This window comes from Aspergillus homomorphus, assembly GCF_003184865.1.
Source record: "Aspergillus homomorphus CBS 101889 unplaced genomic scaffold BO97scaffold_22, whole genome shotgun sequence".
Classification (NCBI taxonomy): domain Eukaryota; kingdom Fungi; phylum Ascomycota; class Eurotiomycetes; order Eurotiales; family Aspergillaceae; genus Aspergillus; species Aspergillus homomorphus.
Genome location: NW_020291908.1, coordinates 270,806 through 288,012, shown reverse-complemented (window position 1 = coordinate 288,012; position 17,207 = coordinate 270,806). Strand labels below are relative to the sequence as shown.

At 52.1% G+C, this 17,207-nt stretch overlaps 8 protein-coding genes across 8 annotated transcripts; 4 read left to right on the top strand and 4 right to left on the bottom strand.

Annotated features, from left to right (window-relative positions):
• Positions 1-1,390: 1,390 nt before the first annotated feature.
• BO97DRAFT_425489 (uncharacterized protein) lies at positions 1,391-1,933 on the top strand (the record flags this gene model as incomplete). The annotated part of the gene is made up of 1 exon (XM_025697070.1): positions 1,391-1,933. The coding sequence occupies one exon, from the start codon at positions 1,391-1,393 to the stop codon at positions 1,931-1,933; it is 543 nt and encodes a 180-aa protein (XP_025550646.1).
• A 905-nt stretch (positions 1,934-2,838) lies between these two features.
• Positions 2,839-3,572, top strand: BO97DRAFT_415076 (GNAT family N-acetyltransferase; the record flags this gene model as incomplete). The annotated part of the gene is made up of 2 exons (XM_025696372.1): positions 2,839-3,395; positions 3,533-3,572. 2 exons carry the CDS (start codon positions 2,839-2,841, stop codon positions 3,570-3,572), a joined length of 597 nt encoding a protein of 198 aa, XP_025550645.1.
• Positions 3,573-4,276: 704 nt separating this feature from the next.
• Positions 4,277-6,171, bottom strand: BO97DRAFT_96692 (Zn(II)2Cys6 transcription factor domain-containing protein). The gene has a single exon (XM_025701167.1). The coding sequence runs from the start codon at positions 5,787-5,789 to the stop codon at positions 4,311-4,313; it is 1,479 nt and encodes a 492-aa protein (XP_025550644.1). The 5' UTR covers positions 5,790-6,171; the 3' UTR covers positions 4,277-4,310.
• A 3-nt stretch (positions 6,172-6,174) lies between these two features.
• On the top strand, positions 6,175-8,014 carry BO97DRAFT_406149 (CorA family magnesium transporter). Its single transcript, XM_025695353.1, has one exon. The coding sequence runs from the start codon at positions 6,672-6,674 to the stop codon at positions 7,911-7,913; it is 1,242 nt and encodes a 413-aa protein (XP_025550643.1). The 5' UTR covers positions 6,175-6,671; the 3' UTR covers positions 7,914-8,014.
• Positions 8,015-8,295: 281 nt separating this feature from the next.
• Positions 8,296-10,256, bottom strand: BO97DRAFT_346904 (Zn(II)2Cys6 transcription factor; the record flags this gene model as incomplete). Its single annotated transcript, XM_025691833.1, has 4 exons — positions 8,296-9,597; positions 9,658-9,689; positions 9,769-9,907; positions 9,999-10,256. Coding segments are annotated over 4 exons (1,731 nt in total), but the record flags the coding sequence as incomplete, so codon positions are not given.
• An 808-nt stretch (positions 10,257-11,064) lies between these two features.
• BO97DRAFT_435184 (MFS transporter) lies at positions 11,065-12,869 on the top strand (the record flags this gene model as incomplete). The annotated part of the gene is made up of 3 exons (XM_025697716.1): positions 11,065-11,413; positions 11,477-11,731; positions 11,806-12,869. 3 exons carry the CDS (start codon positions 11,065-11,067, stop codon positions 12,867-12,869), a joined length of 1,668 nt encoding a protein of 555 aa, XP_025550641.1.
• A 497-nt stretch (positions 12,870-13,366) lies between these two features.
• Positions 13,367-14,675, bottom strand: BO97DRAFT_406146 (S-adenosyl-L-methionine-dependent methyltransferase). The gene is made up of 3 exons (XM_025695352.1): positions 14,645-14,675; positions 13,796-14,584; positions 13,367-13,725 (listed from the first exon to the last, which is right to left on the bottom strand). Exons 2-3 carry the CDS (start codon positions 14,571-14,573, stop codon positions 13,421-13,423), a joined length of 1,083 nt encoding a protein of 360 aa, XP_025550640.1. The 5' UTR covers positions 14,574-14,584; positions 14,645-14,675; the 3' UTR covers positions 13,367-13,420.
• Positions 14,676-15,294: 619 nt separating this feature from the next.
• Positions 15,295-16,098, bottom strand: BO97DRAFT_415070 (galactose-binding like protein; the record flags this gene model as incomplete). The annotated part of the gene is made up of 2 exons (XM_025696371.1): positions 15,295-15,980; positions 16,080-16,098. The coding sequence occupies 2 exons, from the start codon at positions 16,096-16,098 to the stop codon at positions 15,295-15,297; spliced, it is 705 nt and encodes a 234-aa protein (XP_025550639.1).
• Between the last annotated feature and the right edge of the window lie 1,109 nt (positions 16,099-17,207).

The following is a 17,207-nucleotide window of genomic DNA, read 5'->3' as shown; positions in this document are numbered from 1 at the left end:
CTGGAGGCAGGTTCAAAGTGGCCAGTTTGGTCGTTCAATAATTCATGCAGGACGGAGCGCTTGAAGGGGATCCAGGCGCTCCATACGTTGAGCGGGCGAGCGGTCGATCTTAATCGACTTAGAAATCAGCTTGTCCGGAACTCAGCTGAAACAGGCTCTTGGGGGAAGAACTTGGGAACCAACTCAACAACTTACTATTGAACTTAGCACTGATCAACACTTTTAGGAGGTCCGGGTGTTCATATAGGGTGCGCAAGTTCCCGATGCCGGTGTTTCACCCTATATCGACGACGAATAAGGGTCTCACCTGGGGAACCCACACGGTAAACTGGTGGTGTTTGTAACAATCCCGGGTGCCCTATCAGGGGTGGAATCCGGTACTACGAGCGCGAATGAAAGTGTGCTCTTCGAGGATTAGCGACTAGGCAATGGCAAGTTGTTATTGGGCTCGCGCCGCTTTGAAATGCGCTGCTGCGGTTGAACTAGACCGTTTAATCACCTCTTTCATAGCAGTTGGCTCATGCTTTGTTACAATGGCTTCTTCCTTGAAAGTCTCCGCATTTCGCCCGCCACTGAGCTACTCTCACCTTCTTCAGCGAGTGTGGTGTATATGTAATGTCAGGACTCGCTGGTTTTGCTCATTAGTTGGCAGATGTCACCGCTTCTGGCTCGGTTGAAATTACCAGCTAGCTTCCCAATTGAATATGACTTCTTATTGCAGTGTGAAGCTGGAAGCAAATATCCAGAATACGGCGGGGGTTTTGTAGTTGTAGCGGAGCTTAGAGGGGAGGGAGATGGCGAAGAGCATGATGCAAATACTCCAGCGGAGGTTGCCGAAAAGAGGTATTGTCTTCTTGGTGGTTCAGGCCCGAATTTGAGCTTTTACATGCTGAACGGCCTACGTAAAGATAAAGTTGACGGGGATTGCACTATCAAATAGTGGAGGATCGGACAAAGAAATACTTTTTTAGTCGGGTCTTTGAGTATGGATATGCAACCGAGCTATAGACAGAGTCTGATGAAGTTCTGGTTAGGGTGAAGATGATCCGGAATACTTAATCAAGGCTGCGGGAATATGTCAATGGTGGTGAGACACAGCCAAAGAGCCAGCCAATTTTATCGTTGATTGTCTCTTTTGCGGACCCAGTTCTCGTTCAATGTTTAATATCCCATACACATAGTTTTGGCCACACAATAATAATGTACAGAGATTAGAAAGAATTTCCGGCATAGCAATCAAGGGAATCAGACCGGATTTAACATATAAAAGCGCTATGCAGCCCTGAGTAAAACTACTTCATTAGCAATAGCAACACCAATTGCCCTTCTACCGAGAACTGAGTGTGGCTCATCGAACGACTTTCCGCAGCTCAGGATTTCTCGCTTGAAGATGAATGGAATCGTGGTTCAGCTCCAGCGTCCGGTGGCATGGTGCTACCGCCACCCCGCTCAAGCCGCTCTCGTGCTTCTCGGGGGTGGTGCGCTTACGCTTACCTTCGCTGCTCTGGCCACGGAACGCTGCAAGGCAGGATGGTACCCACTCATGAAGGTCGCCGCGTGCGCCGACCCAGCGATGACTAACCCGTGCATCCAGTGCTGGGGTCAGGAGCGTACCGCCATGGTGCTGTCAATGTTCCTGGGATGGGGGGCTGCAGATCACTGGTATGCTCATCATTGGGCGCTTGCTACGCTCAAGACACTTCCACTCTTGACGATGATTGGCTCTCCCATTCTCTGGGTGTTCCTGAATGTTCATACGAGTCCGGGGCCGGAGAAGCAATGGTTGTTGGCTCTGCTGGTCCTTACCAACGTCTCTGCAATCGTGGTCAAGCTGTGGTGGTTCGTTGACACCATTATCTGGATGAACGGCGGTTACTATGGCACTCCTGGCTGCCAAGCTGGGCACGGACTTTGGGATCTCTTCGGCCTGTAGTCACTGTCTGTATGGCAGGGAACACTGCAAACTAATAAAGTGTTACCTGCCACGATTCTCTCACGAGTTTGATGCTGCGCCCATGTTAAATAGATACAATTTCTACTCCTCTACTATACTGGTATACTTGCACCGTGATCTCTGTTCTTCTGTCGTATTTCTCTTGTTCATTCTTTACCTTAATCTGTACGTAAACCTATCTACACTCTCTTCCACGCCACACAGTACGCAGCTGGGAGGTCTGGAACGGCCAAATTAATGCTAAAGTAGAAACAAAGATTGCCCGAATTGGACACATGGCCAGAATCACCAATCAAACGGGAGTGGTACGCAAGAAGAAACAGTGTAGAACTACCTCCTAGTAGGAAAAGTTATAACAAATGAAGTGCAAGTGAATCCGAGCTAACCACTAGGTTACGGATCCTTCAGGTTTGTACGCCCTTTTTCTATATCATCACGAAATAATACTAATGTTCCATATTCGTTGCTTGATAGACATGGCAAGATGTCAAAGTACTACTGGATTCCTTTGTCCAAAGAGTGAGCTTATGTGTGAATGAAGCAGTTGGCATACCAAGGTCGTTTAGTTCTGTGCCCAGCTGGAAGTCTGGAAACTGAAAGGATATCGACCGACAATGAGACTTCTGTTGTTTTAACTCTAATTCTTTGTCGATACAATATCCATTGTATACCATATCTCTCGTTCTCATTGTGTGATCCACACACAATGAAAACGTTCACTTGCCTACCTTAAATCCCACCTCTACCACCTTGAATACAACCTTCAACACCACCTTGAAAACAATCTTCAACGCCACCCTGACCACCAGCACTAACGACCGACCCAAGAACCTTAATCCTAATCCCAGCACTCACCCCCAAATTTGATGAACCAGCCCCCAAAAATGCCCACAACCCCCCCAAACCCAATCCTAACCTCCACCCCAAGGCTGCACATCTCCCTCTTCAACCCCAAAGACCCGCAGCACAGCACCTTCCTCCACAAACTAGCAACTACAACCCCAGGCTTCGAAGACTACGTCGGGCACAGCCCACGAATCCGCACCCCAACCGACGCAACAACCTACCTCACCACACAGCTGCAGCCCCGCTACGCCGCCTCGGGCCACCGGTACGGCGACTTCTTGGTCTCGCGCCGACCGCACCCGACCGCCACATTAGCCGAGAGCGTCCCCATCGGCGCCGTGTACCTGGACGACGAGGTGAAGGGCCACGCGGTGGCGAGTATCGGGTATTGCGTGCTGCCGGGGGAGGCGGGGCGCGGGTATGCGAGTGAGGTGGGGCGGGCGCTGGTGCGGTATGCGCGGGCGGAGATGGGGTTACGCGGGGTGTGTGGGATCTGTGCTGTGGGCGATGCGCGGAGTCGGCGCGTGCTGGTGAAGATTGGGTTTGTGGAGCGCGGGGTGTGGGATTTTAGTACGCTGGGCGGCGGGGGGAAGAGGTGTGTCGTTTGGGCTTGGGGGGATATTGGTGCGGTTGAGGGGTTGTTGGTTCCGGGGGTAGTTTGATGGTATCATGATATGGTATTTGTGGTGGAAATGGGGGGGGGACTAGGACTTGGTTGATATGATTATACAGATTCTTTCTGGATGGGTGGGCAAGATCGAGAATGGCATAGCTTTTATCTTGAATTTCAGAAATGTAGTGAAGGGTGCACTGCAGCTTAGCATGATTGCATAGTCGGTGTATATACTTTGTCTGACGTGACGAGACTGTAGAGCCCATCCGCTGACTCTCGCCACCTATATATGGCGCCAGCAGCTGCCCGATTTCTCCAAGGAATTACACAAATGCTTTTCTCATGCGAGGGATATCCATCCTGTAAAGTACAAGCGCTGAATAGCTACCATTGTACAAATTCATGACCTATCCACCTGCATTATACTTCCAAATCGTGTCAATCCGGGTGTTTGAGTTAGTCGCATCCATGCACAAGCTTATAGCAGACGTATTAATCTCTCACGTAACCAGGATAAGGTTCGGGCTGACACAACCTGATCTTATTTCGATGATCGTATCATCCGATCAACCAGTGGGGCTGGTCGCCCACCCCCGCCGCAGCCTTGTGGTTCGAAACGCCGAGAAAAAGAAAATTCTTAAATGACTCTAGATATCCTCAATAGTATGTCCACATGCTTGTATATTCCACAGGCTTCCGCCTTTTTATGTACAGTACATAGGCGAACGTTACCTGCAGTCAGTCGACAGGTTCATCGCTCTCAAAGATGGCCTGAGGCAGCTACACGACTAATCTCGAATCCTTTACAAATCCAGTTCATGCTCACATGATCTACTCTATCTATCTTGTATGTACATCTGTCGTAGGAAAAATCGTTACTCTTTGTGAATACATTTCTTAAAGCTCCATCCGTCGGCGCAGGAATGCCTTGAGATCGTGGCCCTGCTGTAGCACGCCGTTTGGACTCCCATCCGAATCCTGACCGGGGTGGAGGGCAAAGTTACGACTTGCGTCTTGATTCAACGCTGCCCGGACAAGTCTCACTTGATGAAGAAGCCATGACGAGGCACCTGGATATAGATTCGTGGGAGGAGGTGTCTGGGGACCTCCTGCCTCCAGGCTGAATCCCACCGGCGGAGGTCCTTCGTTCCCCTGCTTAGTGTGATTTTCTCCCTCGGCCGGATCGGAGGACCCGAGGAGGTCCTCCACGACTTGAAACTCGTCGAGGAGAATCTGCACTACGCCATAGAGCTTGCTGTAAGTCTCATTGGTAAGGGGGAAGGGCTCCCCGGGAGGACCTGCTCTGTGGTGGTCAAAGGCGGTGGACTCGGGCATTGGGTCGAGGCGGTTGTGAATTTGGTCCAGTACCGTCATGTAGAGCTTCGTCAGGGAGGCGTAACAGGTCAGCATCTGCAGATCGGTGGACACATCGGGAATGTCGAACGAGATCGATTTCTTCTGGTCGAGGCTGATGGGCGACGGGCCCGCGGTTCTGTTGTTGCGAAAGCCCGCATGGACCGGGGTCCCTGGCAAAAGCGTGGGTGGGGAAGAGGATGATGTGGAGGGAAATCGTTGGTGTCGAGGCGGGTCGGTGGATGATTTGGAGGCCCACCCTGAATCATGGAGCACGGCCGTGAATCTGCGGGTCAATTTTAGAATCGAGCCCACGGCGTTCGTGTCGAGATCCTCGTCGACGACGCCGTCCAGCATGAATGTTGTCTCATGAATGTCCGCCACGAGTCGCGACAATTGAGCAAAGAGGAAAGAAGGATAATCTCGTTTCTCCGCCGTTGACGAAGTACTCCCGGCGGCACTGTAGGGTCCGGAGAACAAGGGCAGCGAGGGTGTGGGCTCGCAGGCGTTTTCGGCCATGGGGAAAGACGATGACATGTCCATGAGAAAATCCTGTGACGAGAGCGACCGTGCAAATATATCCTCATCCAGAAGGGAGTTGACACCGGTACAGGCAGCATGGTCGCTCGTGTCCATTGTGTTCAATAACTTGAACCCAGAGCCATCATGTGCTCCGGAGCTCAGCATGGAGAAGTCCATGTGAAAGCCGGCGAGCTGCTCGGACGAGTCGAGCGAGATGTCCAGGGGTGGTGGCTGCGGATGGGCGGCTACATCCGGTTGTTCCCAGCAGTGTTTGTCCCCCCCAGTCACTCCACCCTCATCCCCGGTTCGCCTCCGTGTCTGTGCACGGCGACTGTAGACACAATCGAGTTTAGCTCGGACGCAGCGCACACATTGTGGAAACCCGGTCCGAGACGTCTCCACGGCGGAGATCGTGCAACCGAGCTTTTTGGTACGGCAGCGATCGCAAGCGGATCGAAAAGACTGCTGCTGTTGTTTTTGTTGTGTCGCGGAGAATGTCATTGTTTGGGTGGAGCTGAGGTCTTTTTACTTGCTGCCTGGATTCCCTGTCGCCGGATCAGCTTGGCTTTTATATAGCTTACCGTGCTTATATTCTGCAAATCTAAGAGAGTACTAATCAGAGTCGAAGGAAGGCAGAGGACTCCAAGACCTTGGAGAAGATCAACATGGGAGAGATTCCTTTGCCCCAGGATTACTTGGCGAAGCGTCGCATGGCTGACGTGAGCCGGCCGTGAAGGAACTTGTCGGTAGGGCTGCACCACTCGTCACCAGCTGAGGAGCACTGTGAAGGATTCGAGTTATTAATTCGTCTGTGTGCCAACTCCTCAGGCAATAAATTCCGGGAGGACCCCCGCTGTTGAAGAGATCCTTTGCTGCAAAAGTCCAGGGAAGTGGAACCACCCTCAGTCTCTCTGGTAAGGCGTCAACTTTGGCGACCCATAGGTTCTCACCTTGGAGACGGAGAGCTAAAGAGATTGTGTGTGAGTGTTCGACTACCAAAAATAAGTGCTGATAAGGGTGTTCCAGTTCACTGCACTGAACAAACGAGTGCCTTGTGACAATGGCTGGAAGGCCTGACGAACATCTATCTCACTGTGTGTTGTGCCAGGTGTGCTGTTGTGGCCGCTTTCAGGATCCCAGTTCCGTCCCCGACCGTCCGAGCCTGTCATCTCCGAGACCTTCTAGGCAGACTAGCTTGAAATCCCCCCCCAAGAGCAAGAGGTGAGGCCCCCCTCGGCTCTCCTTCCGACTGAGCCCGGTATGACGCAGGCAGCAGCAGCAATGAAATATTGCTAATTGTTATAATCATCACCTGTTCCTCTACCCCTCTTCCATTGGCTTTCTCGCACCAGGATCCAATATCGAAAGACGCTCGACGTCATCATGTTTCTCTTTCCCACCCGAAGCAGGAGCGGGGCCACAATCCTCTCACGGTGTGTCACAGGAGCTGCTGTGAGCGTCGCTCTGCCCTTCCCGAGGGGACCATCACAAGCAATCCATACGGCTCCGCAAACAACGGACTGCAAGCCAGACGCGACTCAAAATAAAAGTCTTTTCGACCTCGCTCTGTCGCTTTCGCAGCGACCGCTGAACGGCAATGCGGTCATGCAGTACACCCACTTTCAGAATCATGGCACAGCATCCCCGGTCGGTCATATGACCAAACTCGCCGTCGCGGATCGGTACGGCTTGAGCACTCGCGACTTGCGCGTTTTCGATCAGCCATCGAGCGGAGTACCATATATCCTTGTTCGAGAATCTACTCTGCTTCTTCACCTATTAGACCTGCGCGTTCTTGTGCAGCACGACCATGCGCGACTCTTCCATGTCGCCCACGTGCCGCCAAGTCTCGACCACGCCCAGGGCAGCGACAAGAATCGTGTGTCGCGCGTGTTCAGCCACGTTATGAAGGAAAAGCTACGAGACGGCCAACAGCCAGGCAAGGCGGAACGGCAGCCTTACGAGCTATGCGTGTTGGAGGCAGCTTTGTCGGCCGTCACGTCGGTCTTAGAAGCAGAGTGTTTGCTGACCGAGCAAGAAGTCTCCCAGACTCTCCGGATTACTGATTCGAGCACGCTGAATGGAGAAGAACGTGTCACCCATTTGCATCTACGCACAATCCTGGAACTGAAGCGGAAACTCGTCGGGATTGAACAACGAGCACTCCAGGTGCGCAACATGGCGCAGGAGGTATTGAATGAAGATAAAGACATGGCCAACATGCATTTGACCGATAAGCAGGCGGGGAAGCCACATAAGGTGCAGGATCACCAGGGTGTCGAATATCTTTTCGAGGCATACTTCAAGGCCAGCGACGCCATCGGACAGGATGCGGCGAGCTTGATGAGCCATCTCCAACGCACCGAAGACACAATTCGGTACACGCTGAGTGTGCGACGAAATCAGATCATGGTGTTGGAAGCTCGACTCGAGATACTGATGTTGGCGTTAGCGGGGGCCACTCTCGTCGCGGGCTGGTATGGCATGAACTTGGTAAACTATTTTGAGGATAGTCCACATGCTTTTGCAGTCGTTGTTCTCCTCTCCTGTGCGGCCGTACTCGGATCGACCTGGTACGGAATGCATAGGTTGCGGCGGATCTGCACGGCACAATTACACGTCTGAGCGGCCCCTCACGCAAATCAGTGCAGAAGGTCTAGAACACCCGATCGCTCGAGGAAAGTTGCGAGTAAATTCCATTTTCCTGCAGGTGGCTGTCCCACGACGCCTTTTATGAATAGACCAAATCAGCCTCTGCAACAAGCTGGCAATGCAGGAGCATCTAATTGCCCACGTGCTCGGGGAAAACGGGTATAAGCTTACCCAATCAAATCCATCCAAGGGGTCGAGTAAACCAGGAGATACAAAGGATGTTTCGGCAATGTTACCCTGTAGCGAGGGAGGTGTAGATCGCGTATTCGACGCCTGTGTTGCATCAGGTACTGCTGCAAGGGCGAATGCACCATCGCCGGAAGCCGCTTGGAGTCCTACAATGCTAAAGTGTTAATCAATTTCGTAAGTTCCCACGAGACAGTAACATACCCAAGCCACTCCCTTGCTTGGCAGTGGCGGTGCTTTGCTTGGAGTGTTCCCCAAATGATGATAATGAACCGTCCCTTTTCACTCGGTCTAGCATAAGTTTCACAATCTCCAGTACTCGCTTAGACCCGTTTCTATCAGTGCACCACTCCGCCCAGATAGTGTATGAATCTTCCAAAGCGCTGAGTAGGGCGGAGTATCGTCCTCCGTTTGAGTGCAGACCTATGGCTGGCACCCCGTCTGACTCTGCATTGACTCCCCAGTGAAGCCCGAGACAGAGAAGCATACTGGCGAGGAGGAAGTCATACGTCGCTAAATATGTGATCTTCCACAGATGGCCACTCAACAATCCGCCAGACTGGGTTTCACGATATACGTACGACTGATGACGAATGATCATAAGTGCAGCGTCAATGCAGGTCTCCCATGACAGGCGATTTTGGGGTCTCATATACCGCCGATGCAGCACGCAGCGAGACTTTTGAAACAACAGGTCCAATGATAGACGCCTCATCACCACCGCGGCCGAGTCTGTCACTGGTGCGCATTCGCGCACCTTCAGGCCGATCGGGAGGGCCTCGTGTTGCTCATTCAACATCTCATGGAGCTGGATTACCGTCTCGTACGACAGTGGGTGCACCGACGTGACATGGCTATGGATCAACCCCAGAATCGAGACTAACGTCGTCCGTGATCGCATGTAAGATGAGACTGCAGCGCCGGATTCTGGTCGCGATGGCGGCAGTGCGGTCATATCTGGAGACATCTCCTCGGTGGGGATGTTGCGCGGTGCCCGGGTGTCGGAATCCCGCTCGTTGATCATTCTTGGGAGCCCAAACTGAAGCGACACGAGAATGTCGAGCTGAATAAGAAGGGCCCATACCCGCCGTCTCATTTCACCTTCAAAAATTGAGATGGCTGGGTAATGGGAGGGGTCGCGGTGATAGCCCATTCTCATTGCGACTCGGACAATTGTCGCAAGGACCACATCCAATCCAAAATGTGTATCCTGAAATCGTAAGAGTTCGCAGTAGAAATACAATAGAAGTGCATCCACCGTGTACGCTGTTGGCTTGGTATAGTCGCCTAAAATCAGACATTGCGCACTACTTTTGCGAAACAAGATGACGGATTCTTGCGCGCTCGCCCCGTTCGAGGGCAGCATTTCGCCGGACTGTAGCAGGATATCGGTGGCCAAGCACATCATACTGAACAGGATGCTGAGCCAGTTTAGACTGACTGTAGTTGGACCGTTCCAGAACCGCTCATACTGCTCCAGCACAGAATCAGTGACGGGGCAACGATCAACAGGGAGGATAATTTGACATACGTCTTCCTGAAACGTGGGGCCGTGGCTGATCCCTGCCGTATGTGGCGCTTTGCGTTAGCTCTTGGTGATTTGCACCCACCCTGTGCTGGTAGGGACATAGTAGACACATACATGCCGCCAAATCTAATGAGTTGAAGTACCTTGAGATTAACCTATCGACTTCAGCTTTGGGTGGAACGGACGCTAACAGATCTCTGGTCGTGGAGCACTCGCGCAATCCGAGAAGGAGGTCAGGCCATGGGGACGATTGCTCTTCGCTTGCTTGCTGGCCACCAGGTAACTGATGACAACCGAAGACGATAAGTATTCAATCTTGCAGAGGAAGTGTGGCGGGCCCTTACATTGTCAGCAATCACCGCCCAATGCTCGCCTCCGACATAATGTGTTTCATTCCCATTAACATGGATGCAGCCGATGGAAGCTGTGTCAGAAGGCGAGGTAATGTCATTATCATGGGCCAAGGCGCCAGGCAAATTGAGCCGATTGAGATCCGATCGGCGATGACCGGCAGCCGGGGGGTGGGCTGCATAGATGCAGTTGGCATGTTCGCCGCGGCGCACACAGTTGTTGCATGGCTTCTTCCTGTCACATTTTACTCTATCAGAGCAGGAGTTAGCCCATTCAGTCACCGGCTCGGTATTACTCGCGTGGACTCGCTAATACTTTCGTTTGCGACATGGATTACACGACAGCTGCAACTTTTCTCTGCGCCTGCGTTGTTGCGCCAGGAAGTCGGAGAACATCGCTTTTCAACAGCTTGAACGCAGAAGAGAGAATTCAGTCAGTGGATGATGGGGCAAGATAGCGTATAATAGGGACGTTGTTCTGGGATAGTTTGAGGGGGACGAGACGAATAACATGTAGTTGAGTAGTGCTTACTCTTAAAGGAAGTCGCGCGATATCCACGTCACGTGCACCGACCGAACTCAACCACCGTCATGTCACCGTGGACTTCAAAGCTCCCTTCTGATTGCATTGCTTCACCAGTGATCATGAACTCACTCTCCAAGTCAGTCGAGAATCCAACTTGACTTGGCTTGAGTCTTCTTGGACAAAGCTCCGCTCTTTAGACTTCACGCCATCATCCATCCCACCTTCTTTGCTCAGACAGTGGCGTCATGCTTGCTTTGCTGATCTCGGCCATGGCACATGATCTTCCGAGCGACCGTCCGAGCAACCGTCCGAACAACCGTCCGAGAGCAGCCCCGAAGGCAATCATCAGCAATCCCAGGTCAAATAAAATGGGAGACTGTTGATCCGTTTAGCAATGATGGAGGAATCTTACTTAAAGCTCTTTCGGCTATAGAACGCCTCTACTGTTCGTACTTATCACTCGGTCGAGTCAATTGTGTCGCATCAGGCTATCAAACAAAACGCATAGCTGCCTGCATCCATCGACCCCCGCAAATGGCTGACAGAGAAGAGCCTCCTCGCATCACCCAGATCCCCTATTGGCGGCTGGTGACCCAGCAGGATGTGGTGACCCAGGAGATTATCGACTATCCCTACTCGGGAGCGGGCACAGAGGAAGACCCGTATGTGGTGAACTGGATCCCCAATGATCCTCGCAATCCCATGCTTTTCACCCAGTGGACGAAATGGTCCATCACGATGCTGGTAGCTCTGGCCACCCTGGCGGTATCGCTGGAGTCTTCTGCCTATACCGGTGGTGTCGCACAAATCAAAGAAGAATTCCACATCGGCACCGAGGTAGCGACGCTGGGCGTTTCGCTGTTCGTTCTGGGCTTTGCTATAGGTGAGAGAGACGCCAAAAGCTTGAATGCTATATTGAATGCGGTCTAACGAGCTCAAATTACAGGGCCTCTGTTCTGGGCACCGCTCAGTGAACTCTTCGGTCGGCAGCTTCTCTTTACCACCACATACTGTGCCTTGACCGCATTCAGCTCGGGCGCCGCGGGCGCTCAGAATAGCTGGACTCTCATAATCCTGCGATTCTTTGCCGGTGCATTTGGATCATCGCCGTTGACCAACGCAGGGGGCGTGATTGCGGACATGTTCCCAGCGAAGGAACGAGCCCTCGCAATGAGTATGTTTGCGGCGGCACCATTTCTAGGTATGTTCGGCCGTCTCACCACGCCCCCTGGTTGGCGGTACACAGACGTGATTGTGGCTGACTGGTTAAAACAGGCCCTGTCATCGGCCCGATTGTCGGAGGGTTCCTGGGCATGGCCGCAGGCTGGCGATGGGTGATGGGCCTCCTAGGGGCTTTCTCTGGGTTTGTCTGGATTCTAGGTACCCTGCTCATCCCCGAGACATACGCTCCTGTGCTCCTGCGCCGTCGCGCGGCTAAGCTTTCAACAATCACGGGGAAGATATATCGCAGCAAAGCCGAAATTGATCAGGGAAAGGTCGATCTTAAGAAGTCATTCAAGATCGCCTTATCACGCCCGTGGCTCCTCCTATTTCGTGAACCGATTGTTTTTTTGCTATCGTTATACATAGCTATCCTGTATGGAACACTGTTCATGCTGTTTGCCGCATACCCAATTGTGTTCCAGCAGGTTCGTGGGTGGAATCGGGGCGTGGGGGCGCTGCCGTTCCTCGGCATTATGGTCGGGATGCTGATCGCCGTCGTGTACACCATCTTCGACAACAACATGCGGTATGTCAAAAACCAGCAGAGGAACGGCGGTGTTGCATCTCCGGAGGCACGATTGCCGCCCTGTATACTGGCATCCATCACAATCCCGATCGGCTTATTTTGGTTTGCCTGGACAAACTATCCGTCAATCCATTTCATGGCATGCATAGCAGGAGGCGTCCCCTTTGGCTTTGGCATGGTTCTTGTCTTTTTGGCAGTCAACAACTACCTGATTGACGCATATACCATCTATGCGGCCTCAGTGCTGGCGGCCAATTCAGTTCTGCGGTCTGTCTTCGGGGCGGTCTTTCCCCTGTTTACGACCTATATGTATCAGGCGCTGGGCATTCACTGGGCCTCCTCTATTCCGGCATTCTTGGCCCTGGCATGTGTCCCGTTTCCATTCTTGTTCTACAAGTACGGAGCAGCTATTCGAAAGAGGTGCAAGTTTGCGGCTGAGTCTGATGTGTTCATCCGCAAGATGCACGAGCAGGTCAAACAACAACCAAAGGCGGGTGAAGAAGAGAAGAAACTCAAGGAATCAAATGCCGCCGAGCCCTATCCACCGAGCCAGAAAACCGACGATACCGATAAGACAGTCGGCGCGTGAGATCACTGTCCGTCATATAAGCCGTGTTGACAATTTGAGCGGCTGTCCAGCAAGAAAAATAACCACGGAATACCTTTCGTCTCTTTTCACTTCTTACTTCTGATTCTCACCTGTTGTTATTCGCTTTCCATTCGATAATTCCATTCTTCTTCACCGACATGATACTACTTTCTTTCTCGTGACAGGTGTGTCACATGACCGTTAAGCTGCGGTAGAATGGAAGGGGTTAGAATTTTGGTCAGAAAGTTTCTTCACGTTTTACTTTCATTGAAGACTGTTTATATTACGGTTCAATTTGTACATTAATAGATTTACTGGGATGACCGTGAAGTGATGAATTGGTAGGGCTCTTGCATTGCAAACTCTGCGGAACCCGTGTCTTTCTCGGTCGGTCTACGAATGCCGCATCGCTGTTCATTTTTACCCTTGCCAACTGGCCATGGTTCTCGTTTGTGTACCCTTTGGACTGTTGTTGCTTAAGAATCACAGAGCTCAGTCAAACCGACTCGTCGAATTCTCCCGAGAATCATATCCACTATTTCTATCAAGGTTTATACAGGCACCATCTCAACCACTCCCATACTTGTAGCGTCATGCTTGGCAACCGCAGAAACTCTCAATCCCGCCTGGGACGCTAAGTCCCCAAACATCTTTTCGTTACGCCTCTTGCCGCCAAAATTCATCATCCACAAGTCAATCCCGGCAACGCCGAGCGAAGGCTCATCGGGTAGTAGATTTTCAGATATCAGTATCCTCGAGTCTGGTGCACAAGCCTGGCGGATGCTCTTGAGGATCTGAACACAATCGTCGTCCCCCCAATCATTCAACACTCGCCGGATGAAGTAAACCAAAGCACCTGTGGCAGAGTTTATCTTAGCCATTTTCACCAAAGGGGAGGCAATGGGCGAAAGCCCTAGCAACAGTACCTTTGACGGGCTGTTCATCAAAAAAGCTATGTGTAACCCTCTGAACAGATACCAGAACACCATTCGCTTCCTCCCCACCCTGTCGAATCATTTCCGCTTGGTCCTCGATGAAGCAGGACGACGCAGGAATGGCCGGGGTCTCCTCGAGAATCGCCCTCAAGGCCTGCCCCTTGCCACCACCAACGTCGACGATGCACGGTCTCCCGACCTGCGCGCTCGCGCTCTCGCCCACCCACCTGAAGTCATAGACCCCAGTGATGGGCATGTCGTCCAAGGACAGCGCCATGGCGTCATTGAACGACTTCGCGCGCTGCTCCGGCAGCAGCTCCAGCACTTCATAGAAGGTTTTGTCTGGGTAGCCCATGGCAAAGCCAAAGGGGGCCTGATTGGACTTTCGCGGCTCCTGCGGTCCGTGCTGCCGGAAATACTCCGGCCACTTCACCGCGGTGGCCATGAAGTAGTCAAACGTATGCGGGTAGAACAAAGTGGCCATGGGCCCCTGAAACGTCTTGGACAGCGAGGTATGTTCGATCTGCCCCGGCGTTGCTGCCGCCTTTAAGACCTCGGCTGCAACGAGGAAGTTGATCTGCCGTGTCAGCAATGCGCAGTCGACGCCCGTTTCGGACGCCAGTGCGGCAATAGAGATCCCGGATTCGGGGATCGCATCGAAGACGCGGTACTCGACAAAGAACCGCAGGACGCCTAGCTCGACCATCGTGTACAGGTATCCGTGGATGGGCGTTTCCGCCTCCGGAAACCTACTCTGCGGGAAGGGCATGGTGGAGATGGCTACCTGGACATGTCAGTCGTCTGCTCTCATGTGGTCGGGGCGAGGGTACTTAATCTCACTTGCGCACAGCTTATGATGGTTTGTTTGGTGTTCTGTCATCAAGGTGCAGTAAGCGATAACATAGTCCTTATATGGGGTATAGGTGCCGCGTCCCGGCCAGAGATGCTTGGCGCATTGTCTGGAAGCACCCAAGGCGGCCTGGACCAGATTCACGCCGATCCCAGGAGTAGGAAAACCATTCGGGGCCTTCGTCAATTGATAGCCTTGCATATACCCACTGGAAGTACTAGGCCCGAGAAAGGCCGAAAATCTCCGCATAGAAAGTGTTCGTCCGCGGAGCCTCAAATCAGCCCACGTTTTCTTAGTTTATTCCGCGGGGGCACGGTACGGAAAGGCCCGGGGGCCCAGGCCGCGACGAATTACCTGGAGTAGTATAGCGTCCCTGCTTAGGTATAGCGCCTTCTCTAATTTGAGTCGTCTCGCAGCAACCTGTATAGATCACTGCATGGGCTCGATTTCTTAGCATACGTCCCATCATACAATACTTGAGCTGTTGATTTCTTGGACTAGTCTCCTTGCTAACAGTCACATGGCTGTACTAGTATCTGTTCTACAAGCAATTTGCCCGGACCTACAATCACCGCAACCCAGATTCAGTGAGGATCAACAGGGATTTGAATATAGCATTGGTAGTTTCCTCCGGTATGCACTATGTGGGATCCATATTAATGGCAGAGACCCCGCTGTCGGACTGACCCGAGATTACCAAGCGCAACTTCTGTCCGGCGTGAAAGTAATACGCGCTAGGAATAAAGGCCCCATCAATAGGAACCATCTGGCCCGCGGCCAGTTTCTGCGGAGACCCATAGGTCTGGACTGGGAAGAAGCTTGTCGACTCCTGGCGGCCGACGACGCGAAGGGATACTCGAAGACAAGCCTGGGTGCCCCGAGTCGACCCAGCTGCGGAGATGCACTGGCTTTCGAGATCGACGGTGCACGCTAGCAGAGGCGTCAGGAGATTTCCGTCTCGGTCAAGCTTTTCGAGGGTCAAGAACAGGTCCATGTCGTCGGCGCCGTCGGCTTCCATGAATATATGCCCTGAGAAGTACCCGAGCAGTTGCGTATCTTCGGCAAAGGTGGTGACGAACGTGGTCTTGCCGGTGCTGCCACGGTAGGTTGTCTTGGCCTGGCATGAACTGCCGTTGCGTGAAAGGGTGTGCCGGTCCGCGTCGAGGTAGACCTTAACGTGTTCTGTCTGTTCAATGGGCCATTCATTGAGTTTGGCTCGGCGATTGGAGCCCCCCGTGTCGGTGATGGCCACACGTACCCGGGGGGTCATGTTCCAGCCATTCTGACTCGCCTTCAGATAGTAGTCCAAGAACTGGAGCGCACCTTCTTCCCACAGGGGATTGTATATATCGTTTCACTCCTGTGTGTCGTCGATGCGAAGCCACTTCTCCCGCGAGCTGATTCGCCGGTACCCCTCCAACGCACCTTTGGTGTGCAGCGGCATGATATAATCATATTGCCGTGGAAGAGAGGAATGGGCTTTTGATGGGTAGAATCTAATCTCGGCCAAAGGTCTAAAGGCTTTGGATGAGAGTTGAAGCCCTCGCAGTCAGGTCCCTTCTTATAATGCCTCTTCATGTCCACGAATGCTTAACACTCCAAGTGAGCACAAACAACTACGCCATACCCTGGTCGACAGAGTAGACCCACCTCATTCCGTCAAGCAATTTGGTCCTCGGGAATAGGTGGGTCTGTATCAAGATCTTTGCACAAGACCCGAAGTTGTTCGACAAATGATAAAGAGCATTGAGTTTGAACCCCGCCCTGAGTCGAGGTTTTGAGGGTTTAGCGAGAAGAGGATTACATTAAACCCGTGCTAATTCTGAATCGAGTCTTCTCGAACTGATTGCTTGTAGACTATCTCCAATGCAGCGAGAGATCTCATGGAAGAGCACACTCATATTCAACTAAAATGCTACTGTAAAAACACCATTACATCTGGATAAATCGACGATCAAGGCTTCTCAGACAGCTGAGGTGCCTGTCCGGCCCGATCATGTTCGGGTTTGATTTTGCGTCTCGTAACGAGCTGCTCGCACCTTCGGTAAGAAGGATGATAGATGGTGCAAAGACAGAGCAGGCTTCGATCACCACGGGATGCACAGTACAATCTTGCTCATAGGATATATTGCTACTATGACGTTGGGGTTCAAAACATTTGCTATGCAACTGAGGTGGGTTACCTGGGTCTGAAGAGGAGGAAAGGTATTTCATCCCGAATGAGGCAGCATAGCCACTGCTGATCTTAGTAGAGATGATAACTCGAGGTTTCAGGTAGAAACGGTGCGATATTAGGTCGATTCAACTAAGTTGTAAGCTGTGTCTCAATTTTTGCTTGTCCAAAAGGGAGCAGAATTGCTTCTATGACGTCGAAACTTAGTCAAGATGATTGATTGTATCATTATAAAATCACCTGGCAGTGTTTCCTTCCTTCCGAACCCGCGATATACTAATATGTTGAATACAGTGCTTGATATCAGCCCTGCAGGCTTTGGATTACGATCCAACCCCTGTAATCGTGCAAACTCTGACTGCTATTGACAATTATCTCTT